This window comes from Lynx canadensis, chromosome D3, assembly GCF_007474595.2.
Source record: "Lynx canadensis isolate LIC74 chromosome D3, mLynCan4.pri.v2, whole genome shotgun sequence".
NCBI lineage: Eukaryota > Metazoa > Chordata > Mammalia > Carnivora > Felidae > Lynx > Lynx canadensis.
In genome coordinates, this window is record NC_044314.2 from 48,935,385 (window position 1) to 48,962,218 (window position 26,834).

At 36.9% G+C, this 26,834-nt stretch overlaps 1 protein-coding gene across 5 annotated transcripts in view; it reads right to left on the reverse strand.

Moving 5' to 3' along the window:
* RBBP8 (RB binding protein 8, endonuclease) overlaps window positions 1-26,834 on the reverse strand; it is a 111,727-nt gene that overhangs the window by 72,775 nt on the left and 12,118 nt on the right. For 3 of the 5 annotated variants that reach the window (XM_030336781.2, XM_030336774.2, XM_030336778.1), the window contains exons 2-4: window positions 20,363-20,447; window positions 16,585-16,790; window positions 1,131-1,173 (exon numbers count right to left, since the gene is read on the reverse strand). In XM_030336781.2, the coding sequence (XP_030192641.1) occupies window positions 1,131-1,173; window positions 16,585-16,693 (152 nt within the window). In that variant the 5' untranslated portion in view covers window positions 16,694-16,790; window positions 20,363-20,447. Of the gene's footprint in view, window positions 1-1,130; window positions 1,174-16,584; window positions 16,791-19,725; window positions 19,929-20,362; window positions 20,448-26,834 lie in introns of those variants that run through there. The other 2 variants (XM_030336775.1, XM_030336779.2) reach the window with 2 other exon arrangements.

The window sequence follows — 26,834 nt, forward strand, 5'->3', positions numbered from 1 at the left end:
ATGTAACTAAGGCCCATTGGTATATATCATAAAGTAAATGCAGTATTAGTCACAATGACATAGGGGTGGCCTGAGTGGCTCAGTTAAGCATCCAACTCTTGATTTTGGCCTAGATCATGATCACGGTTGTGGGATTGAGCCCCATGTCAGGCTCCTAGCTGAACATGGAGCTTGCTTAGGATTCTCTCTCTCCCTTTCTTTCTGCCCTGCCCCTATTTGTATCATTACACACACTCTCGCTTTCAAAATAAATAAATATTAAAAAAAAAATGGTATTAATTTTTGTTATAAGCAATAACATTCTATGATGCATCTGTTTCAGATTCCTGAATGTGGAAGCCCTAAAGAACCATGAGAAAAATTTGCTTCAGACTTAGAAAATCAGATCTGATTCTAGGCTTAATAACCAAAACAGGGAGGGGAAAGTGGGTGATGGGCATTGAGGAGGGCACCTGTTGGGATGAGCACTGGGTGTTGCATGGAAACCAATTTGACAATAAATTTCATATTAAAAAAAAATAACCAAAACAATTCAGGGGAACTTTTGGTAATTTCAAACTAGTTAAAAGGGGTCTCATTTGCTCCTATTCCTTTTTTTTTTTTTTTAAGGATTTTTTTTTAAAGTAATCTTTACACCCAATGTGGGGCTTGAACTTACAACCCCTAGATCAAGAGTCACAGGTCCACCGAATGAGCCTGCCAGGAGCCCCTTGTCTCATTTCTTGTATCAGTTCAGAAATCCCAGATTTTCCTCCCTTCTTGCAGTATCTTAAATTCCAGGTGTTAATCACAGATGAGAAAAGAATAACATTGACAGATCAAAATGAATTTATAGAACAGTTATTTTCTTAATAAATACTTTATGGAAAAAGATTATATGTATACATACCCATATGTATGTATGTATATATAAAAATTACATTAATGTATAAATATATGCAAATATTAACTAAGAATATACTCAAAATTAAGTTATTCTTTTTACCTTAGAATTTTGAAAAACTCATGATCAACTATCCGAGGTCCATGCTGTAAACTAACTTTCTCATAAATAAGCCATTGAAGTCAAATAGGACGTCAATATCAATTAATTTAAAAATAAGAAATCAGTATTATATACTGGTACTTACAAAATTCGTTCCTTTTTCAGTTTTGTTACTTTTACTTGTAAACCTGAAAAAGAAAAAAAACACCACAGTATTTTATTTATACATTTACCATTTCTAAAGCAGTTGATCTGAGTTTCTTTATGAGTCTAATGCTACACTATTAAGTTACTCGACTCTGGGCTCTGAATAATAAGCCAGGTCCCATTACCTTGGAGAGTGTATTTCCCTTATTTGTACCCCAAGGTCACAAAAGTATATCTGCAACATTACTGCCTTTAGTCTATTATATGACAGCTAAGTAGAGTGAAATTTTCTCCACCTAAAGTGAGTTACTTCCTTCATAATAGCAGGGGCAAGCATATAATTAGAGGCTCACTATAAATGAAGGTCTATGTTCTGACATAGCCTATGTATTTGCTAACAGCAACCATGCTTATGTAGGCTCAAGTCTTCTGGGATTAAAATAGATTATTGCAGGAAGTCCTGGATGAGGAGCAAAATTGCTTACGCTAAAATACTTAACGAAGAACACTCAAGATAGCTGTTACATATATTTCTTATTTTAATTGAGTCTGACACAACACATAACAGAAGACTCCTGCCTATGGGACTCAAGCAGTTATCATGAAGAAAGCAGGCTGAAGGGCACTGAAACTGCAAGGAAGGATATGGACAAAATAGAGTGACATTTCTAATTTTTGTAAATGATAATTAACAAAAGGAGAAAAATGGTCATTAAACAAATACAAAAATCTATCCAACATTACTAGCAACTAAAGATAAATTCAAACCAAAACAATTACTTAGCAAAATTATAAAAACTGTAATACCCAATATGTTGATAAAAGTGCTGTAAAACTATACTCCCATACTTGCTGGAGATATTATAAATGGATAGAATTCTTTTGGAAAGCAATTTAGCAATATGTAATAGGACTCCTTCATCAGTATCTCATTTCCTGGATTCTAACCCAAGAATATAATCCAAACTATAGAGAAACTCATAGTCACAAAGGACACTGAACAATTTATAGCAATATAAACTGCTTAAAATAGGGATGTTTAAGTAAAATATGATATAATCACTTGATGGGATAATAGTTATTAAAATAAGTGAAAAAAAACTGTCTATTTAGCAACGCTAAACTATTTGGTTTTCTATTTTCTCTATGACCTCTATTTTCTACAGTATGATTATCATAAAAGGAGGAAAAAGTTTCTCTGTTTGATTTTTCTGAGTCCTAAATCAATCTTTCTACTATTCTACACTTTTTCTAATTGTGGATATTTTATTTACTTTTTAAAATAATGCTTAGCAAGTTTAGAAGTTCTGTATCCACTCAAGAATTTCTTTCATTTGGGGTAGGATTAGTCCCCAATAAATAGGTAGTAGTTGACTAATTATTGAAAAATCAAAGATTTACTATTTGCCTTTGATAGTTTATCTATGGATTCTAATAAGTTATACATTTAGAAAAACTTTCCATATACTGTACATAGAAGCATTAATAAATTTGTTATTTCTAAGAACAGGACTTTTCACTATCGGTATAATTTAGGACAAGCATTCAAAAACAGAATTTAGACAAATAAGAGTTTTAAAAAAATTATACATTTCTCCACCAATCCCCCTCCATGATGCTGACTAGGGATAAAGTTGATAGGATGGTATAAATACTGACGGGAAAGCCACCTCTTCTTATCATCCCAAGTAGTAAGGATTTGCTGCCAGGAATATAGAAAAAGGCCCTGGACAACTGTTTTGTGTTAGACTTTTGCCCTGTTTCTCAAATTTCACCTCTAGGAAATGTCCAACTGATAGGATACACTTTACCCTTATTTTTACAGCCTAAAATGTGAATAAACAAATATTATGAATTGTGAGAAAAAAGTTATGAATAATCAAATATTCACAGCAGCTTTATTCATAACAGCCCCAAACTAGAAACAACCCAAATGTCCTATAACAAGTGAACTGTTAAAAAACAAAACAAACAAAAAAAACTGGTACATACTTGTACCACATGTACTCTTCAGCAATAAAAAGGAATGAAATGTTGATACATGTAACAACTTGGATGGTTCCCAAGGAAATTACGCTGACTGAAAAAAAAGCCAATCTCAAAAGGTACATCCGATGTGATTCTACTTACATAACTAACACTCTTGACAGGAAAAAATTATAAAAAACATATTATTGGTAGCCACAAACTGGAGGGGTTGGGATGGGAAAAAGGGGGCTGAGGGCTTAAATAAGTGGTGTGAGGGATCTCTGGTGGTAGTCACAGGCATCTAAAATCAACACAGTGGAAGTGAGTGCATATAAAATTGGGGGTATCTGAATAAGGTTGGTAAATTGTATCAATGCCAATTTCCTGGTCCTGCTGTTGTACTATAATTGTAAAAGATGCTCCCATTGTGGGAAATTGGCTGAAGAGTATAAGACAGTTCTTTGTATTATTTCTTAAAATTTCATGTCAATTTACAATAAGCTCAAAATAAAAACTTAAAAAAAATTATGGAAAAAGATCTGCCCTAATAGTTGGAAAATCGTTAAAATATAAAACATAATAAAGGAAAATATTTCTTTTAATATTAAGAATAAAAACTGGATGCTGTTTAAAAAAAATCTTTTCCATCTGTCAAATTCCCAGGCTGAGAAGCTTCCTTCTTTTTCAGATAATGACATACTCATGAAAACTTGAAAGTACTTACTTAGTAAAGCATCAAATCATTCTTTTTTTTTTTTTAAATTTTTTTTTTTCTTCAACGTTTTTATTTATTTTTGGGACAGACAGAGACAGAGCATGAACGGGGGAGGGGCAGAGAGAGAGGGAGACACAGAATCGGAAACAGGCTCCAGGCTCCGAGCCATCAGCCCAGAGCCTGACGCGGGGCTCGAACTCACGGACCGTGAGATCGTGACCTGGCTGAAGTCGGACGCTTAACCGACTGCGCCACCCAGGCGCCCCAGCATCAAATCATTCTTAAAGAATTAAGAAAAAAACTTATGACCTGACTAGGCCAAAGACTAGAGTCAGCAGTTTTTCACTCTCTTGTTTCCAAAGTGTGTGAAATTTACTTTTTTTTTAAAAAAAATTTTTTTAATGTTTATTTTTGAGACAGAGGGAGACAGAATGCAAGTGAGGGAGGGGCAGAGAAAGAGGGAGAGACAGAATCTGAAACAGGCTCCAGGCTCTGAGCTGTCAGCACAGAGTCCGATGCGGGGCTCGAACCCATGAACCGTGAGATCATGACCTGAGCCGAAGTCGGACGCTTAACCGACTGAGCCACCTAGATGCCCCGAAAATTTACTTATTGATAGATTTTATTTTTAATTTTACCCAACTTCTAAAACTCAGTGCAGCCAAAGATGAAAAGGATTATTGATTGCCATGACCATTTTAAGAAAAGAAACAATGAGATAGAAAATCCATATAAACATCAAAAGAAAATTCTTGGGAAATATGGAAAGAGTACTCTTTTATCTTGTAAGCATTCAACACCTGTGAGGCATTTGTTCTGTCACGCAGATCAGCCCTGAAACAGGTTTATGTGTGTGTCTATGTGTGTGTGTTTAAATTTTAGCATTTGCTATTCATCAAGTCAATTAGGCATCTACAATTAGAACCCCTATAAAGTGTGCTTTAATCCTGTTCCACACCCATCGGAAGGAATGAGGCTATACAATGCAGCTCCTGTATGAACAGGTAGTCTGTTCAACAAAGTATTTGGGATTGTAACACTGGCAACCTGAGATACCTATTGAGGAAACAGCATTCACAAGACCAAGTGCTGTACTACAAATTAACCCTACTCTGGCTAACATATGGATATTGGAGGAAATGAAAAATTAAGGGCCCATATGTGTAGTTATAACACAGGAAACAAGTTTATTTTATTTTTTTAATATTAATTTATTTCTTAATGTCTTTTATTTTTGCGAGAGACAGAGACAGAGACAGACAGATAGAGTACTAGCAGAAAAGGGAGAGAGAGGGAGACACAGAATCTGAAGAAGGCTCCAGGCTCTGAGCTGTCAGCACAGAGCCCAGAGCCTGACGCAGGGCTCGAACTCGCGAACCAAAGATCATGACCTGAGCCATAAGTCAGATGCTCAATTGACTGAACCACCCAAGGGCCACCACAGGAAACAAGTTTAAATAAGAATTCAGAAATGAGACAAGAATTTGTTATAAGCAAAATAAAAATCATTATGTTAACTTTTACTTATTTTAGTTCTCTACCCAGAACAGACCTTATATGCAGTGTATGTACTGTCACTTTAAAACAAGTTATCTATGGTTTTGAATAAGCCTAATAACTTTGTTGACAAATAGTGGCTTTATGTATACAACTCAAGTAATTTAACCTCAACCAAAATATTACCACTAGTTTTTCTGCAAGGGTCTAATAAATTATCTTAATTCTAAAGTGAAAACTCTTGTCTTTATAAGATGCTTAGTTTAAGTCTTAAATTTTAATTATCTCAAAATAGGTAAATTAATTTTTATGGACTCAATTGAACTTATAGATGTTAATACAAATGGAAAAATATTAGATGGGAGAGTTACTTATAGTATTAACAATGAGTATGACACTGATGTTATGGACCAAAATTACACGCAATTCCTTTCACTGTTAATTTATGTAGCCTTAATATGAATGTCATCTTTTAGGAATTTTGATGAAACATCTGAGAAAATAAATGAAACAACCCTAAACTGAATCAAGAAGTATTTATCCTGTTGTATTAGAACCTCTATAGTTTTGTGTGTCTTCAAAGGGGTTCTAATTTTGTCTAGAAAAATCTGCCTAGTTTTCTAAAAGAACTGATTACTGTATTTACCAGATACAGAAAACATTATTAGATGAGATGCTGATAATAGAGCCTGGCATGAACAAGAGACCATTTATTAAAATAGTGGCATTCTGGGGAGCCTAGCTGGCTCAGTTGGTACAGAGTATGACTCTTGATCTTGGGGTTGTGAGTTCAAGCCTCACATTGGGCACAGAGATTACTTAAAAATAAAGGTCTTTAAAAAATAAAATGGTGGGGCGCCTGGGTGGCGCAGTCGGTTAAGCGTCCGACTTCAGCCAGGTCACGATCTCGCGCTCCGTGAGTTCGAGCCCCGCATCGGGCTCTGGGCTGATGGCTCGGAGCCTGGAGCCTGTTTCTGATTCTGTGTCTCCCTCTCTCTCTGCCCCTCCCCCGTTCATGCTCTGTCTCTCCGTGTCCCAAAAATAAATAAACGTTGAAAAAAAAAATTTTTTTAATAAAAAAAAAATAATAAATAAAAATAAAATAAAATGGTGTTTTAAAAAATAAACATTCTAAATTCTATTTTATTATTCTATTTATTAGTGCTCTTAAGTAACAAACCTGATACTGACAGAGATTTAAAAAGGCAAAAAAATATTGTACCCAATGAATACTTTGAATTGTTCAAACTTCTGAAATTTAAAGAACTCTGAAATTTCTATTAAATTCTATTAAAACATAAAACATGCTCTAATAAGTTATCAGTAACATTTATCAATAACAATTTGTTTTTGACCCTGATACTAGCAGCATTTGTCACAAAAGGAACATAAGACACTTAAGTGAACAATCATGAAGGGATACAATTTTACTAAAGATAAAAAATATTAAAAACTCAGTCACAAATGTCTCCAGACTTTTCCAACAAAAATGGTCTTTGCATACTGCTGTTCAATAGAAGTTGGGAGACTTTATTCTTTCCCCGCCAGCTTTAAAAGAATGCATATAGCTTAATATATTCTTGTGATCAGTGTACAAACTGTCTTGCATATGACATGTTTATCTATCATTTTATTATGTTTTGGTCAAATGAAGCAAAAAAAAAAAAAATCTCAAGATACAGTGGGTGTATTCAGATGTATATAAGTTCCCATGTATATGGGAAGAGTTTCTTGGACATCTAAGTAAAAATTATATATTTCAAGTACTACCATTCAAAACATTTCTTCTCTGTTTTTTAAACTGACATAAAGGTTTAAAAGTAATGAGTCAATTTTGATTTCTATATATACTTCAAAACCTGCAAAGTCCAGACAAGTCCATGTTTGATGTCTTTCAAATAGCCTCTTATACGGGTTTCTCCAAGTGGATCCCCCACTTTCAAAAAAATTAAGTACCCTTCAGGCATGTCTTTGATGTTATCACACAGTTGGAAGATCTAATTTTATATGGAACTGTGTAGAATACATAAAAAGTCTGCTTTCGGTAAATTTGCCTCATCTGAACCCAAATGTTTTTAAATAACATTATTTTTTTAAAAACAATAATGCTCATTTAATACCTTTAAGAATCCATAAGGGATTTTGAAATTGGAAAAAGAACTCTGATCAATCTCATATTATAATGAACCAGAAATTATCTTCTCTCATCAGTTCACATGTATATCCAATACCTACCATTCATAAAGCACTTGGGTATTAGCTAAATATACTGAAACCTGCTGTATTCCTCTTTTAACATTTTCAGTGTATATAAACTGACTCTCCTGAGAGTGTGATGAGTACTAGAGAATAGCTATGAGGAGTCCACAAGTTAGAAGAATTATCCACTATGTAATATTTGTGAGTTTTATATGTTGTATAATCTGATGAATTTGGCATGTTGTTTCTTATTAAAAAGTGTGTATTAGGGCACCTGGGTGGCTCGGTTAGTTAAGCATCCGATTGTTGATTCTGGGTCAAGTCATGATTTCATGGTTTGGGAGGTCAAGCCCCACATCAGGCTTAGCATTGGCAGCATGGAGCCTTCTTGGGATTCTCTCCTCTCTCTCTGCTCCTACTTCCACTCATGCACACATGTGCTCACACTCTCTCTCTCTCAAAATAAATAAACATTAAAAAAAAAGTATATTATTTTCTTGACTCTTCCTCATCATAAAGTAAGGGTTTCCTGAAGACCCTGAAACACTAAGGAACATGAAGAAATCTGCCAAATATTTTATCCCTGTTAAATTAAGAGCCTAAAAATAAAACTGACCCAATTTTATTTATTTTATTTTTTAAAAATGTTTCTTTATTTTTGAGTGAGAGACCACACAAGCAGGGGAAGAGCAGAGACAGAGGGGGACAGAGGATCTGAGGCAGGCTTTGCGTGGACAGCAAGCAGTAAGCCTGACACAGGGCTCAAATCCACAAACCACGAGATCATGATCCCAGTTGAAGTCCAATGCTCAACCGACTGAGCCACCCAGGCACCCCTGACCCAATTTTAAATGGGCATATATAAAAATTCTAAAATGATTATGTGCAACATGGAAAAGCAAGCACAGTTTAAATAACGAAATAATACTTAAAAATAAGCCATATATGGGGCGCCTGGGTGGCTCAGTCAGTTGAGCTTCCGACTTGGGCTGAGATCATGATCTCGCGGCCCACGAGTTGCGGCCCCGTGTCGGGCTCTGTGCTAACAGCTCAGAGCCTGGAGCCTGCTTCAGATTCTGTGCCTCCCTCTCTCTGTTGCTCCCTCAACCTGTGCTGTCTCTCTCTCGCTCTCAAAAATAAACATTAAAAAAAAAAAAGCCACATGTAAAACACTATGAATATTGATCACAACAATGCATAAAGCTACACACATTTCTTTTAAAAGTAGGAAAGAATAAACAAAAAAGCACAGATGCCATTCTTGTAGAATGGGGACTTATTTTTCCTTTCCCAGCTTTCTATAGTATTGTCTAAAAACAGAAATTTTAAAGTAAATGGGTAGTAAAATATTTCAAGATTTTAAACAGATATAAAATATTGATATTTTCAGGGCAGGTGGGTGGCTCAGTCTGTTAAGTGTCCGACTTCAGCTCAGATCATGATCTCACAATTTGTGGGTTCAAGCCCCGTGTTGGGTTCTGTGCAGGCAACCCAGAACCTGGACCCTGGTTCAGAGTCTGTCTCCCTCTGTCACTCTGCCCCTCCTCCACTAGTGCTCTCTGTCTTTCAACAACAGATAAATGTCAAAAAATTTTTAAAGTTGATACTTTCATATATAATGGGATTTAAAATACTGATGTTCAAGAAAATATCACATTGACCAAGCTATAAACTATGCAATTCATTCATATACCACTTATTAATTTTTTAGTATGTGCCAAGTACTTTTACCTACAGGGATGTAAAGATGAGTAAGATAGGGACTCTGCCTAATAAAAACTTAATGATCTTCTTAAAACCAGTTATAAAACAACAGAAATAATCATTTGAAGAATAAAGAACCTAACCTTATGCTTGAAGATGGCAGAATACTAGTTTCCTATCAAATGCTTATTAACAACTCAAGTATGTCTGGTTCTGTTTAAAAATATTTCAAGATATTATATTTGCTTCACTTCCAGATCACCTAGGGTAAGTTTTATAATATGTAGCAGTGACACTCCCATAATAGTTTAAACTTGAAGCTGTTCTTATTGGTAAACCTATGTGATGCAGTCACAGCATGAGAAACCAAAAAGAAGATACTGCTGCTCTTCAACATAAATTGTCAGACTGTTTATTCCTTCTCAGTTTTATAAGTAGTGCATGTAGCTGATTACAATGTTGTTACTGGGTTACCAAGGCAGACTCTCTCGTATGTGGCTTATTTTTGCTACCATTTCACTGTACAATTATATTATATATTTTCCTAAAAAAATGAATTCAAAGCCCCCAAAACTCACTGTGTCTTCTTCACTGTTGTATCCTCAGCAACTGCTATCATTCTTAACATATAATCTAACGACCCTCACTGAATGAATAGCAAGTCAGTACTAAAACTCAGAATTGTTCCTCAAAGTTTTACGATAGATTTTCTGGGGAAAACAGTATAGTCAATGAGCAGAATTAATGTAAAATATTCATATTTATCCTTAGACATATGACCATGAGCACAGTTTACTTTAAAATAAGATCTTTATCACTAACAACAAATTTGAATTCCCAATTTTTCAAATATTTGAACTAAACAGGTCCTAGAAATTTAGAGGAGAAAGGCCAACAATCCTAGAAAATAAGCAACAATGGGGCACCTGGGTGGTTCAATCAGTTAAGCATCTGACTCTTGACTTCAGCTCTGGTCACGAACTCAGTGTTTGTGAGTTCAAGCCCGGTGTCAGGTTCCACGTTGACAGTGTGGAGCCTGCTTGGGATTCTCTCTCTCCCCTCACTCTTTCTGTCCCTCCCTGCTCATTCTCTCTCAAAATAAATAAACTTGAAAAAGAAAAGAAAAGAAAGGAAGCAATAAAGTATGTAACAGTTCATAAAAAACATAAATCACTCTTAAACATTAGCAAAGATACTTAATTTCATAAGAAACATACAAAAATTACATTGAAAAAATTAACATAGTAATCACACATCACAGAGATGTCTTTTAGATACAGATTTGAACTATAAAGATATTTTTGACAATTGTGGAAAATTGAACACTATCATCTAATAGGTACTAGATGTTAATTATTTGTTTTGTTAGCGTGATAATGGTTCTTTCTAGTTAAAAAGCCTACTACAAACACATACTAAATATTTATAGATAAATTATGTCAGAGACTCCAAAATAACTGAGTGAAAGAGGGATAGAGAAGTACATGGAATACAAGTAAAATAAGACCGGCCATTTATTGATGATAGTTCAAGCTGAGTGATGACTATATAGGAGTTCATTTTATGATTTTCTTTACTTTTGTATATATGTAATAATTCCTAAAAAAAAAAATGAAAAAAAAACACTTAAACTTTAAATTAGAATTGAACACTGAATATAAACACAAAAGATTATAAAAGTGGTTACCAGTTTGTGTTGTGGGGGTGGGAAACTTTTTTTTACTTTGTGTTTTGACAATTTAGAAAAAAGCTTAAGTTAAAAAAATAGATTAAACAATAGATACCTTGATTTCTAAATGAACACAACTGTACCTCAATTACATCAGCAATCCTATACGCTGAAAGAGGGCTTTAATGAAAACATGAAACAGAATGGTCAACGAATGAACACAACAGAGCATAAAGGATGCACGTATAGTAGAGGTAGCTGAACTCCAACTTTTCATAATGAAAAAAAGTAAAGAGTTTCTAATGTTTACTTCAGCTAGGAATTTAAAAAACCACAATTAGGGGCACCTGGGTGGCTCAGTCGGTTAAGCGTCCGACTTCGGCTCAGGTCATGATCTCACGGTCCGTAAGTTTGAGCCCCGCATCGGGCTCTGTGCTGACAGCTCAGAGCCTGGAGCCTGCTTCAGATTCCATGTCTCCCTCTCTCTCTGACACTCCCCCATTCATGCTCTGTCTCTCTCTGTCTCAAAAATTAAAAAAAAAAAAAACAAAAAACACAATAAGTAAAGACTTCTAGGAAAGTTGCAGGATACAAAATCAATACACAGAAACCAATTTTGTTTCTGCACGCTAACAAATAATCAGAAAAGGAAATGAGGGATGCCTGGCTGGCTCAGTCGGAAGAACATGCAACTCTTGATGTCAGGGTCTTGAGTTCAAGCTGACACTGGTTGTATAGATTACTAAAAAAAAAATAAACTTCAAGAAAAAAAAAAAGGAAATGAAAACAATTCTATTTATAGCATCAAAAAGAATACTTAGGGGGCACCTGGGTGGCTCAGTCGATTAAGCGTTCGACTTCCGCTCAGGTCATGATCTCATGGTTTGTGGGTTGGAGCCCCGCATAGGGCTCTGTACAGCCAGCTCAGAGCCTGGAGCCTGCTTCAAATTCTGTGTCTCCCTCTCTCTCTGCCCCAACCCTGCTTGCACTCTGTCTCTGCCTCTCAAAAATGAATAAACGTTAAAAAAAAAAAAAAAAAAAAAAAGAATACTTAGGAATAAGCTTACCCAAAGAGATGAAGGATTTGTACACTGAAAATTATCAAGTATTCATTCCTTAAAGAAATTAAAAATACATAAATAAATAGAAAGACTTGGCATATTCATAGACTGGAAAGCTTAACATGGTTAAGATGTCAATAGTACTCAAAGAAATCTACAGATTCAATGCAATCTGTATCAAAAGTCCAATGATGATTTTTGCAGAAATAGAAAAAGCTGTCCTAAATTCATATGGAATCTCATGGGACTCCACATAGACAAAACAAACCTGAAGAAGAACAAAACTAGAGATCCCACTTCCTGATTTCAAAACTTACTAAAAGTTACAATAACCAAAACAGTATAGTACTGACAGAAAGACAGATGTGTAGACCAACAGAAGAGGAAGTCCAGAAGTATACTCATATTTGTATATACGATCAAATGGTTTTTGACAATGGTGCCCAGAAACTCTATGGGGAAACAGTCTTTTCAACAAATGGTGCTGGGAATATTAGATATCCACACACAAAAGAATGAAATTTGGCCCTTGTATCATATACAAAATGTAACTCAAAGTGGATGAACGATCCAAACATAAGAGCTAAAACTATAAAACAGGGTAAAAGCTAAATAATATTAGATCTGGCAATGATTTCTCGGGTAAGACACCAAAAGCACAGGCAACAAAAGAAAACTATAAAGTGGATTATATCAAAATTTAAAACTTCTGTATGTCAAAGAACACAATGAACAGAATGAAAAAGCAACCCAGAGAATGGGAGAAAATATTTGCAAATTATGCATCTGATAAAAGAGTAATATCCAGAATATATAAAGAACTTCTACAACTCAACAACAAAAAACCAAAGCTGATTAAAAATTGGACAAAGGAGGGGCGCCTGGGTGGCTCAGGTGGTTAAGTATCCAACTTCAGCTCAGGTCATGATCTTGCGGTTTGTGAGTTCAAGCCCCACGTCGGGCTCTGTGCTGACAGCTCAGAACCTGCAGCCTGCTTCAGATTCTGTGTCTCCCCCTCCTCTTTCTGCCCCTCCCCTGCTCACACTCTGTGTCTGTCTCTCAATAATAAACGTTAAAAAAAAAAATAGACAAAGGACTTGAATAAACATTTCTCCAATGATACACAAATGGCCAGTAAGTACATGAAAAAATGTTCAACATCACTAATCTTTAGGTAAATGCAAATCAAAATCACAGTATCACCTTACATCCACTAGGACGGCTACGACTATTAAAAGAAAATAAAAGAAAACAGAAGATACCAAGTGTTGGTAAGAATGTGGAGAAACTTAACACTTGTGCATTGCTGGTGGGAATGTAAAAATGGAAAAGAGTATGGTAATTCCTCAAAAAATTAAAAATATAACTATCATATAATTCAGCAATCCCACTTCTAGATACACTTCCAAAGGAGTTGAAAGAAGGGTCTTAAAGATTACTTGTACACTCCTGTTCAGAGCAACATTATTCTCAACAGCCAAAAGATGTAAGCAACTCAAATGTCCAACAATGGATGAATGAATGGATAAGCAAAATGTGGTATATACAATGGAATATTGTATATACCTTAAAAGAGAAAAAATTCTGTAATATGCTACAATATGGATGAAACTTGAAGACCTTATGCTAAGTGAAATGAGCCAGTCACAAAAAGACTGTTATGAGATATTTAGAATGGTCACAATCACAGAGATAGAAAGTGGAATAGTGGCTGCCAGGGGCTGGAGGCAGGGATAAATGGGGAGTTATTGTTTAATAGGTATAAAATTTCAGTTTTACAAGATGAAGAGCTCTGGAGATGGACGGTGGTGATAGTCGCACAACATCATGAATGTATTTAACGCCACTGAAGTGTACACTTAAAAACAGTTAAGATGGGGGCGCCTGGGTGGCGCAGTCGGTTAAGCGTCCGACTTCAGCCAGGTCACGATCTCGCAGTCCGTGAGTTCGAGCCCCACGTCGGGCCCTGGGCTGATGGCTCAGAGCCTGGAGCCTGTTTCCGATTCTGTGTCTCCCTCTCTCTCTGCCCCTCCCCCGTTCATGCTCTGTCTCTCTCTGTCCCCAAAAAAATAAATAAACGTTGAAAAAAAAAATTAAAAAAAAAAAAACAGTTAAGATGAAAAATTTTATGTATATTTCATGGAAATTTTTAAAAAGTAAGTATCCCCACTTCTCCCCCTCGCCAAGAAGAGATAAAAGTAAGAATTTTCCAAGATTTCTTAACCATTTAAATGTTCTCATGTTTATTTTTTTGGCCATTCTTTTTCTGTTTCTTTCTAGAAATTAGCAGTTTCAAAAATCATAAAGAGCAACATAAAAGTAATCAGTATGTGAAATCTCTGTTATAACTTTTTTATAGTATCTCACTGTATCTGGCTGGGATAGTCCACAGCGGGCACAGATAATTATAACGGTGCTGCTTCAGAAAGGACAGCATTCTAATATCTAAACACATACAGCTAGTACATATATTGCTTACTATGTGCCATAAACTCTTCAAAATGTTTTACATATATTAAAATATTTAATATAATGTGAAGTAACTATTATTAGTATCTTTATTTTATAGATAAGGAATCTGGTGCACCATAAAGTTAAATAGCTTGCACAAGGTCACCACCTTCAAGGGTGAGATGGCTTTCAAATATTGGCAGCCTAGATCCAGAACTCAGATTTAACTAACAAGTACATCACATAGCCTCTTTCTCAACACAGCACTACCTATACAAGTAATAGAAGTAAGCACTGAAAATGAAAATTTTAGACTTAATCCTAAAGATAAAGCATGGTAACAATCTCTTTAGCATAGTACATAATGTTTTACATAATTTGAACCTATCTACCTTTCTAGCACCATCCTCTTTCCACCTGACCAATAAATTCCCATCACTTACCTCATTTTCTCTGTGAGCTATACCAACTTATCTACAGTTCTTTGATTAAAATCAAGCTGTTACTGCCAAACTTGTGCTTAAGCTATTCTCTTAAAACGTTCCCCTCCTACAATCTTCTTTGTCTGGCTAATTAGACTCATTTCAATGGTAAAGCCTGATTTGACAGTAAATCAATCAATCAATCAATCTCTCTCAAGGGCACACACACCCGGTTCTTCCTTTATGTTCCCAGATAACTATATATGATTCATTCTTATTCATAAGGTATGGCATATGGTAAGTGTACCCCAAAACTTTTCTTGAACAAGAGTCTGCCAGTACACTGGGGTATGCAAGAATACTTCTGGGGTCCATGCTTCATTAATTCATGATGAGTCCATTATCATGAGGTTCTGCCAAAAACTACATTTACCACAGAAAAGTTCTAACACAGACCCACATACTAGGTGTATCATGGTTTTTGTTTTTTTTTTTTTTTTTTGAGAAAATTGTCATTTATTGCTTTGGTTTTACCCAACAGGAAGAAACAAATTTTATTGCCATTTATATATTTTCTCAAATTGACCATATACAGTCTTTGTCTGCCCATTCCAGAAAACTGGGGCAAAGGTAATTATAACTAAGTACAAAAAAGCAACACATGGACAAAAAAAAACCATTCTCAGCATTAGGAACACTCATGACCCCAGGATCCATTAGTGCTCATCTCTGATGAATGATGCATTCTTTTGAACCAATCTGATTTGGTTAAAATATAAAGAGAATACCTGAAAAGTTTTTGATCGATCTAGACATTCAAAAGATAGAGAATATAGTCTAATTTAGAGGTTTGGGGTTTTTTTTTTTTTTTTATTCTTCATATTTTCTTTCAGATGAAATATTTTTTTCTTTGAAAATGTAAGTAAGATTAGGTGGATCATATTTTAATGGCATTCCAGTGTAATGTGAAGGCTGTCAAGTACTATAGTATTAAACCTATGGTCGCAGCAAGAAACAAACATAATACCAAGCAATTTCCGCCCATGGGAAAAACGTATTATGTTAAAGTAACAGAATTAGACAGATATTAATACCAAACGTTGAGTCTACCTTTAAGAGAAAATACTTTTATCTGGAGTACGTTTTAACACAATCACAAATAATAATTATATATTCATCTCAACCACAATTGCTCAATTCTCCTCACACTCATTGCACTTCACATAAACCTTTTAGCATTTATTTCATTATACTGTAATTATCTGTTTACATGGCTCTATCTCTACTAGACTCCAGGCTCTTTGAAAGCAAACTGCCATTCACTTTCATATCTCAGTGCTTGGTAGCAAATAGATTCCCAAAAGCTTGAAGAATAACTTTAGTATTTTAATGGCTGTAAAGAATCCTCCACATAATTTTATAGGAAAAAAAGTAAGTTTAGAGATTATATATCTTGGCTGAGATCACAGATCAAGTAGATAAATGAATTCGGAATTCACATCCAGGTCTTCAATCAACAATTTCTATGCCATTTCCACCACACCACACATATTACCATAGTAAATAACTATAAGATGTGCAAAAACTACATCCCATAGTAGGTGTCTATAGTTATAGAGCAACAACTCAATCATAAATGACTCACAAAAAATTACCTTTATTAGGTCCCTTAAAAATGAGATCTCTGAACTGTCACACAAAGTTATAACTATTTAGTCTCAATAGAATACTGGTGTACTATTAAAAAAAAAAAAAAAGACTCTTACCTTGTACTTCTTTATCATGATACTCTTTTAGTTTTGTCCAAAGTTCCTTGAAGTCATTAGATATATCTATAGAACTAGGGCTTCCACAATTGCTTCCAGAGATGTTCATCTTTCTTAATATGCTCCACACTTCTATTTGCCTAATGTTTTCTGACTTTTTCTGTTACATTATATAGGTATGAAGTTGTCTTGGGCAGTTGAAATACCTGAAACAACAGATTGCAACACAAATGAATTTTACATTTATCTGTATGTAATTTTAAGTTAGAATATCTTCAAGCTTAGCCAGCTATTCTCAAGTTTTCCTTATTTACCTACACTCAATCATTTTGAGAATCTGGGGAATGGGAAGTAAAGACAATTATGCTGAGAACCCTGATTTCAGTTATTTGGTCTTTAGTTAAGCTAAATTTTAAGGCAAACTTTCTCTTATTCCTCCTAGAAAGGAATAATTACTCAAATTGAGATGTTTCTGATATTGAGAGGTTTATAGTCATTCATGATCAGCATTGAATAATTCAACGTTCTAAAAAGAATTTATTTTTTGTTAAACTTTTCAGTTGATATGAAGTGCAACAATATACTGAACCAATAACTGGAAAACATTCTGAATATCCTTGACTTAAACAGTATTCACATATATACATCTACATATACATAGAAGCACATGCCTTACAAAAGAGCAAGAAAGATGTTTGTGATTAATACACACGAACAGCTGAATACCTTTCTTATTACAAGAGAAATCAGTGAGCAAGATACAGGCACAGCAAAGAACTATGAATACAGAAACGTCTAGTAACAAGACAAAAAGGGTAAGGCTATTTTGTGTCCCTCTTAGGGTAGAGGTGAATGATAATTACTTGTGTAAGCCCCTGAAGGAAGCAACAGGATACTGAGAATTCAAGTGGATTCATAAATATTTTAATGTGTCCTTAAGTTGAAACCATTAACTAGCTACCACTAAAAAAAGAAAACGATTAGTAAGTTTACTAAACCTCACATATGGCTCCTTAGCCAATGACTTACCATTACTAACATGCCCAAACTGATTTAAGTGTTTCTTACTAATCATTTCTCAAGGTCTCTAATGAAGAAGCTAAAATAAGCAATGACACTTCTAAAGGAGAAGACTGGAAAAATACACTCTTAAGTTTTATAAACGTTGTGATTGGGGGCACCCAGCTGGTTCACTATGTAGAGCTATTGATCTCAGGGTCATGAGTTCAAGCCCCACGTTTGGCATGAAGCCTACTTAATTTAAAAACAGAAAACAACTGTGATTAGGCTTTGTTGAGACAGTGAAAACTGAACATGTACTGGATTTTAGAGAATATTAGCGCATTATTTTTAATTGTCTTGGGTATAATTTGCTCATATTTAAAAAAAAAAAGTCCTTAGCTGTTAAAGAGATATATACTGATACGTTTACAGGTAAACTCACCTGTTCTGGATTTGCTTTCAAATGCTCCAGCTAAAACAAAACATGAATGCCGGGTAGGGAGATGAAACCAGTAGGCCTGCTTTGACAATTATTGAAACTGTAATGGATGGGTCTCTCTCTTGTGTATATTATTTCCACAACAGAGTTTTTAAAAGAGGGATTGGGTGAATTAACACAGCTTCATTTCCAGAGAGGCCTGAATTCTATTTCTTAACCTTAAAAGATAAACAGGCTTACACTACTGTCAGTAAAAGCCACCATTTGTTTACTATATGCCAGATACCGTGCTGCTTTATAGTCATTTTTAAACTTAATCTTGAGAACTCTATAAAACAGCTACTTTTACTAATTTCACTTTAGAGTTGGAAAAACAGGTTTAACAAATAAAGTGACTTTCCCAAGGTCATTCTGTTAGGTGCAACACAGCTAAATGGGGGTGTGGGTGGCCCTCATACTCTAGCGATGTTAATCAACTGCAAAATACTTTCCAGTAGCCTAAGATGGGGCACCTGGGTGTCTCAGTCAACTGAGGGTCAGACTTCGGCTCAGGTCATGATCATATATATGGTTTACGAATTCATGCCCAGCACTGGGCTCACTGTTGTCAGCCAAGAACAGCTTCCCATGCTCTGCCCTCTCTCTCTGACCGCCCCCATCCCCGCTTGTGCTCTCCCAAAAATAAATAAATATTTTATAAAATAAAGGAGGCCCCCCCCAACAGTAATTAGTTCTATTAAGTAATAGTTTAAGACAAAATTTTAATGACTTCAATGAATATTTTAAAATTGCATAGTATTCAATTGCTTAAAACAGTGTAAATAAAATAAGCATTCGTTAACGTACCCTGAGAGGTAGCAAAAAAAAAAAAAAAGGGGTTTTTTCACCACATAAAAACAGTTTACCCACACCGAACTTGCAAATTCTGGCTCGAAAAACCATCTCAAGCCTATCCTGCACGGCCAGCACTTTTGTCAGAATTTCTTTTGGTTTGAACCGTTATGGTTACACGAGGATGCGCCTTAATTTCGCAGAAATGTGCACCTTGTGCCTCAAGGTGCATTCCGGGCTCAAAGGTCTGTAATAGTTGAATACATTTCTATGCATCCTGTAGCACTGTAAACCACCAACCACAGTGAAGGTGCTCAGTAAACTCTTTCCAGTAGCACCCACCGCACGTATTATCACACAGGTAGGGCAAGAGCCGCGCCTGGAGTCACACAGGTGCCCGAGACAAACGCATAGGGACTGGACAGGTCCTCTTACGGGCAAAGCAGAGGTCCAGAGGCTCCCATGCCCATCCCAGCACCCGAAGCCACCAACCTCTCCCCCAGCACCGCGGCCACCCAAACGCTCCAAAAACCAGCAGCGCGACTGACGCGGGAAGCGAGCACCGCGCACCCCCCCACCCCCCACCCCCACCCCCACCTCCGGCGGCGCATGCGCGGGGGCGGGCTCGTAGTGGGTAAGCGAATCCTCAGCCAGCGCGGGAGACCAAAGAACCGCAGAGAGCGCGGGCTCGTCCTCCTTTCCCGCCCACCTCCAGCGGAGTTTATCCGGGCTCCAGCCTTATTCCTCAGGCAGCCCCGAAGTCGTACCGCCACCCCCACCCCAGGGGCCAAACGCCTACGTTCGGCCGGCAGCTCCTGACCGGAAGTAGCCGCTAAGACCCAGCACTCCGGGTCTGGGGAAGGCGATACCTTTTTATTCACGGCTTACAAGTCTTCCTCAAGATTCTCGAAAGCCCCAGCACGGAAGCAGACACGACTCCGGGGCTGTGAAGGAACGGCCACTCGCTTTTCTTCTCTTTCCCTCACTAATCCGCCAACCCCCTTCTGGGAAAGCCGGCCCCTCAGGGCGGCCCGCGCTTTCCGGGGGTGGGGAAGGGCCCGAGGGCCGCCGGCCGGGCTTGTAGGCGCCCGGGCCCGCCCCCCTCGGAGCCCGCTCGACGTCACGGAGGAGTTCCCTTCACGTCACGCCCTTCCTCCGGCCGCCGAGCTAGGCGGTGCACCGCACGCCTCTGGCGGAGGAGCTCCGTGGCCCGTGTGTTCCAAAATTAAGGGTGGTGACTGGAGAGTCGAGCGCCAGCCCCTGCTGTTTACGGGACGGCTCCGGGAGCTGGCGGCCGCCACGGCGTTTTTGAGATGCGCTGGAGAAAACTCAGGCATTTCCGTCTGGGAAATTCAAGCCCGTGGTGTTACCAGTGTGTCTGACGTTAGCATATTTCAGGAAAGCCTGTGTAAGTGGCCACTACCACAGGGACAGTTAACACTAACTGATAAAGGAATGGACACGGATCAGTCTAAGGTAGCGTTCTGCCTTGTAGCTATCTATTACCTGCAGATTAGTGATGTGACCTGACAGGACTGGGTGGTGAGGCCACGTAGCAAAGCGATGTGTAAGTGGAAAGTTCCTGAGGACCCTGAAATGAGACGGAATCAGAAGTGCCCAGCATTATTTGTTGGGATAACAAGCTGTTAGGTAATTTAATTTTTTTTTTAAATCAACACTTTCTGTGGCTGTGTGTTTATAATGTTCAACCTGTTAGTCTGTTTTCCTACTTGATTTCTAAAAGAAGCATTTTAGCATTAGCAGTTCTACAAATGAAGTTGAAAATAAACAATAGGCTACAATCACAGTATCTTTCAAACCAGTCCAATACTGTTCTTTAATAGTTATGAGACCTGGGAGGGAGATAAAGCATAGTATTATAAACTTTAAAACTTAAGTAGTGTTTAGGAAATCATAAATACAAGCTATAAAAGTTAATTTTTTCCACTCACTCATGTTAAGGGATGTATATCAGAGCTTACTCCTCGGGATTTCACCCAATAGGATGTTTCTGTACCATTGGAGCAATGCTATAGGAACGTTGGTATTTTTAGGGAAGAGGGTTGCTAAATCTTCATTACCCTGTTAGAGTAACTATCATTTGCTTCCAAAGTTTACAAGACTTCATAACACTTTTAAAGAAAATGGGTGAGGGGCGCCTGGGTGGCGCAGTCGGTTAGGCGTCCGACTTCAGCCAGGTCACGATCTCGCGGTCCGGGAGTTCGAGCCCCGCGTCGGGCTCTGGGCTGATGGCTCAGAGCCTGGAGCCTGTTTCCGATTCTGTGTCTCCCTCTCTCTCTGCCCCTCCCCCGTTCATGCTCTGTCTCTCTCTGTCCCAAAAATAAATAAAAACGTTGAAAAAAAAATTAAAAAAAAAAATAAAATAAAAAAAGAAAATGGGTGAAAAATTGACTGCCATTTCTAATACAACACAGGAGGCATAGTTGTTTGTATAAATGTTTATAATGGAAAGTTTTGTTATAAATGGGAAGAACCTGTAGTCAGTTTGTCATTTAACCGTACACTGAAAGAACAGTGTACTTGTGGTCTGAAGAAAAACCATCAGAACAAAATGATGTAACTTGTTCCTCTGGCCTCTGCCAATGGCTTCACTACCCAATGCATTTATATAAGTCAGAATCCAAATAATCATCCTTGACACCTTTCCCCCCTTTAACCCGCTTATCCAAACTACCACCAAATTCTGTCAGTTTTACTTACCAAATATATCCCAAATCAATCCCCTTCTTTTCATCACTTCCACAATATTCCAAAAATACCATTGTGTCTTAACCTAGTCTGCTAGTCTGCTTTCCATATCCATCCAACCAACAACCCCATCTAAACCTTTCTCTTCACTGGTGTTCAGAAAAAAAAAATGAGTATCTGTTCTCAATTCATGTATATATTTAAATTTTAAATTGCATGCATGTAAAAGAACAACAACAAAAAAATAGGGGCACCTGGCTAGCTCAGTTGTAGAGCAAGCGACTCTTGATCTCAAGGTGTGAGTTGAAGCCCCATGCTGGGTGTAGAGCTTACTTTTTAAAAAAAAGATAAATTGTATATATGTATTGCTGAAAAATGGTAATAGTCTAATGGGTAAGTCACAGGCTCTGGAGACAGACTTCTGGGTTCGAATACTGCTCTAATACTTCCTTACCAAGTGACCTTGGATGGATTTCTTAACCTCTGTCTCATTTTTCTTACCTGTAAACTGAGGATAATAATAGTACCAACCATATAGGATTATGAAGAGTAAATGAATTAGTACATGTAAATTGCTTAGTACAGTGTTCATAGACACAGTATGTGCTTGGAAAAAAGCTATCCCTTATTGGTACTTCTGAGTTATCTTATGACTATCAAACATATTTTTAAAGACATTTTTTAAAAGGGTGAGAAAAAAATAGAAATCTGTTTTCCTCCTCCCACCTTAAATTTTACCCACTTTGAGACTACTTCTTTACATTGTAGCTACTATGATCTTCCTGAAAAATAAATCTGAAAATGGCTGCTTAAACCGTTCAGTGGCCTACTGTTACTCCTCGAAGAAAGCCACTTTGAACTGCCTCTACTACCTCTGCAGGTTCATTTCCAATCATTTTCTGCCATCTGGCCTTGACCTTTTAGTGTCTCCTAGGTCTTTGCGTGCTGTTGCCTCTGGAATTATCAACCAAACCTGCCCCTGCCCTTTGCCCAGCTATTTACTAATTGTTTTATCTTGTTTTAATAGTCTTTTCTATTAAATCCTCTTACAGCACTGTGTATGTTCCCATCTTACACTTATTACAGTTTTAAATATTTGAATAATTTTCTTTTCCCACTAGACTAAGTTTCTTGAGGTCAAAACCATGTCTTGTTCACCTTTTTACCTCCAGAAACTAACCCAGTGCCTGCCATAAAGTCAGTACTGTGTGGATAAATGAATAAAGTTTAAGGGATTAACTATTTTTTATGTAAGTAGAGAAAATCTTTGAATCCATTCAAAATTCTTAGATTATCCATGTGAGATTTTATGGCGATCACTTTAACAGTGGAAATAGTGGGCATACTCATAGTCTCTCCCAATAGGAGCTTTAAACCCCACGTGGTGGAATAAATTATGAGGTTCTAAAGATATGTGGGAAAACTTTATGGCTTTGAACAGTGGTTCCCAAACATTTTTAATGCTTAGAAAAGCAATAATTGTATTACATATTGTGATAAAAAGATGAGGCTGCTTCCATCCAGAGGCAGCAGAAGTTGGAACTTCAGCCACCAGGGCCAGCGATGCTCCCTTGAGGGCTGGGATTTTAATGTCCTAGCACACCTATAATCCGTTCGAGGCCCCTGATTAGGATGCTTGACTTAAAAATTGTGTGATGAAATGATTCAAATGGTTAATTTTATAATATGTACATCTGTACATTTAACCACAATAAGAAAAAAATGTGTGGTAGCAGTAAAAACTCTAGGATTCTTAGAACTGTAGAATTTTGGAAATATGTAGATTTTAAAATCATCTAACTCAAATCATTTTAAACCTGAAACCTTTTGTTGGTACTACAGTCTGCTTAACTCCTATAGTTGAATGGCTGAGGGTTGCAAAGGAAAAATCACACAACAGGTTATACTGATATCACTAAAATTATGCGGCTTCAAACCTCATATAGGGCATTAATTAATTCTTAAAAAAGACTTTGTTCAGCTGCTCTTGTTTACTTTGCTGTCTTCCAAACCTTCACTATTTTCCTCAAGCCTCTGTACAGTATTCTCACTCTCAGCAGACACCCTAGTCTCCAGGTTAATTAGAACAATTGGGGTCAAAAGGTGTGGTCTCCTTGAACTTCACTTTTCCTTTCTCAACCCTGTGAATTAGGCAATACCATTTTGCAGTCACAAAGTAACTCAAATCCACTTGCTTCTCCCCACCTCTTCTGCATCCACCTTGGGGTGGAGTCATCAGCATCTTAAACCTCTTCTGCAGCAATAGACTCCTTTTTTTTTTTTTTTTTAGATCAACTATCTTTCTACTTCTGTTTCCCCCTTACTGTGGTGTACAGCACTCAGAGTAGTCCTTTAAACAGATAACAGATTTAATCAGAACAAAATGCTGTCCTGCTAAAAACATTCCAGGGTCTTCCCATCACCTTAGAATAAAATCAAACCCTTTTCCATGGAGTCAGGACAAGTGAATCACAATATTACATTGGTGTTATTCCTAAATAATAGTTTTGAATTAGTACTTTCCTTTCCATTCCCTTTTACCCCCGTTTAGGCCGTGTTATTTCTTACCTAGACTATACAGTCTCCTTGCTTCCAGTCTTCCTCACCTTAATACAGTGTCCACATAGCTGCCAGAGATCTAAACCATTATTTCTGATCCTGGCATTTCCTTCCTTAAAATCCTTAAGTGGCTCTCCATTGCTTAAATATAATCAATACAAAAATTTATTAATGAGACTTTATAGCACAACTGGATTTGGATAGCTGCATTTCAGTGCTCAAAACCACATGTGGCTAGTGGCTACTATATTGGACAGCACAGGCCTAGATGTATAATGAACAAGTGAGGTTACATGGTTTACCTGAAGAACCAGGCTGGAGCAAGGACTAAGGCACAGATAACTGATTCCTAGTCTTAGGCTATTTCTGCTGTTTGTGCTGGGCATTTCTCATCTCTTTCCCACTCCCCACATCACCCCATTCCCCTCCCCTGACCCAACATTGAGGGCCTATATCCCCAGGCAAAAAATTTAAAAGTGATTAAACCCATTATGATTATTTACATAATACTGTCAGCACCTCTAATATGGACACACAATACTTAATAAACTAGGGTGAGCTGTCTACCTACAGCCAGAATTATTTTAAAACTATTTAGAATTAGTAAGAACTATTTAGAATTATTAAAAACAAGACAAAAGACTGTTTGAGAGAGAAGTGGGAAAGGAACTTTTGAGACAAAAGAAAATTATGTTCACTGTCAGCATTTGTGTCAATTTGAACACTTGATTTAATTGTTGTTTACAGTAATTTCTAAGTGTTGTTTAGGGATAAGAGTTTATGTCAGTTGATGATCTTGCCCTAAGTGACAAAATGTTTTGTTTATGATTTGAATTGAGGGTGGCAAGATTCCAGTTGGGTTGAACAGTTTTATAATTGTTTTAAAAGATATACCTAACACTCTCAGAAGATGTCAGTATTACAGTTTTTATTTTAACAGTCTTAAGTGGTTATTAATGTGCTTATAACAAACATTAAAAATTATACATTGCTTTCCAATTAGAAAAATTAGCCTTATGTAGTCTGGCCAACTTCTAACTTAGATATAAGAAACTTTATTTTGACTTTTACTATGGCTATATATACCTTCTTCATTTCTTTTTATAAACTAGTTGATAGTTTATAAAATGATATTTGTGTTCTTAAATATCATGCACTTAGCTACTTCATTTCACATCAGTAATGGGCAAAGTTTTATTAGATATATAATTTGCCCAATTTAGGAACCCTCTGATAAAGATTCCGATACACTATATGATAAACTGTATACTTGCTTAGTTGCCTAGTTTAAATAATGCCAGGCTGATCAAGAATGTTAATGATCTATTACTGCAAAATCATTCATTATGAATGGAAAGGAGTTTCTTTTTCTTACAGGTCAGCCATTTTATAATACAGTGACTGCTTGGCAGTATTTCATACCTATGCATATGGGTTTATAGAGCCCAGGAATTTTGTTATTTAGCCCTTAGATCTTAACACTGACATTTATCTGCTGTGGAGATGGTAAAAGAATTTAAGATTGATCACTAAGAAAGTAGAATAGAAAAGTAGATTTTATTTTGAGAATCTTGTGAAACTAATATGTACCTTTTTATCCAGTAAATACAGTATTATACTTGCATTCTATATACATATGTATAATGCTACCATGATGGAAGCTGTGGGAACAGTATTTATTTACAGTAATGTAAATGGAAAATATTATGGGGGTGCCAGGGTGGCTCAGTCAATTGAGTGTCCAAATCTTTTTTTTTTAATTTTTTAAATGTTTTATTACTTATTTTTGAGAGAGAGAGAGAGAGAGGGAGAGAAAGAGAGTTGGGGAGGGGCAGAGAGAGAGAGGGAGACACAGAATCGGAAGTAGGTTCCAGACTCTGAGCTCTCAGCACAGAGTCTGACGTGGGGCTCGAACTCGCAAGCTGTGAGATCATGACCTAAGCTGAAGTCAGATGCCCAACCTACTAAGCCCCCCAACTCTTGCTTTTGGCTCAGGTTGTGATCCCCGGATCATATCATGGGATGCAGACATGGGTCAGGTTCTGTGCTGAGCATGGAGCCTGCTTAAGATTCTCTCTCTCTCTCTCTCTCTCTCTTTCTCTCTCTCTCTCTCTCTCTCTCTCTCTCGGGTGCCTGGGTGGCTCAGTCGGTTGAGCGTCTGACTCTTGGTTTCAGCTCAGGTCATGATCTCATGGTTTGTGAGTTTGAGTCCCACCCTGGACTGTGCACTGACAGTGCAGAGCCTGCTTGGAATTCTCTCTCCCTTTCTCTCTGCCCTCCTGTACACACTGTCTCTCCCTCTCTCTCTGAAAATAAATAAATGAATTAAAAAAAAAGATTCTCTCTCTCTCTTCCTCTGCCCCCCTCCCCCCTCTTGAAATAAGTAAATAATTAATTAAAAATTTTAAAAAAATATGAAGGGGTAACTGTAGGAATAAGTCCCTGGCAGTTGGACTCTATTAGTTAAAGCATTCCTTAATAGGCTCACAGGAGCAAACACGTTTAATATTCATTGCTTTGTCCACTTAAAAAAATTAATGATTCACCTCTTATATGGTATTTTTTCCATTTTTGATGAATTTCTTCAATACTGACAAATAGTTGTGATCTTTAATGCACTCATGCCTCACAAATTACACATCTTCAAACACAATGGCAGACCTTTTTTGCCCCAATTTTTTCTATTCTATGAGAAAAATAGACTGTTTAA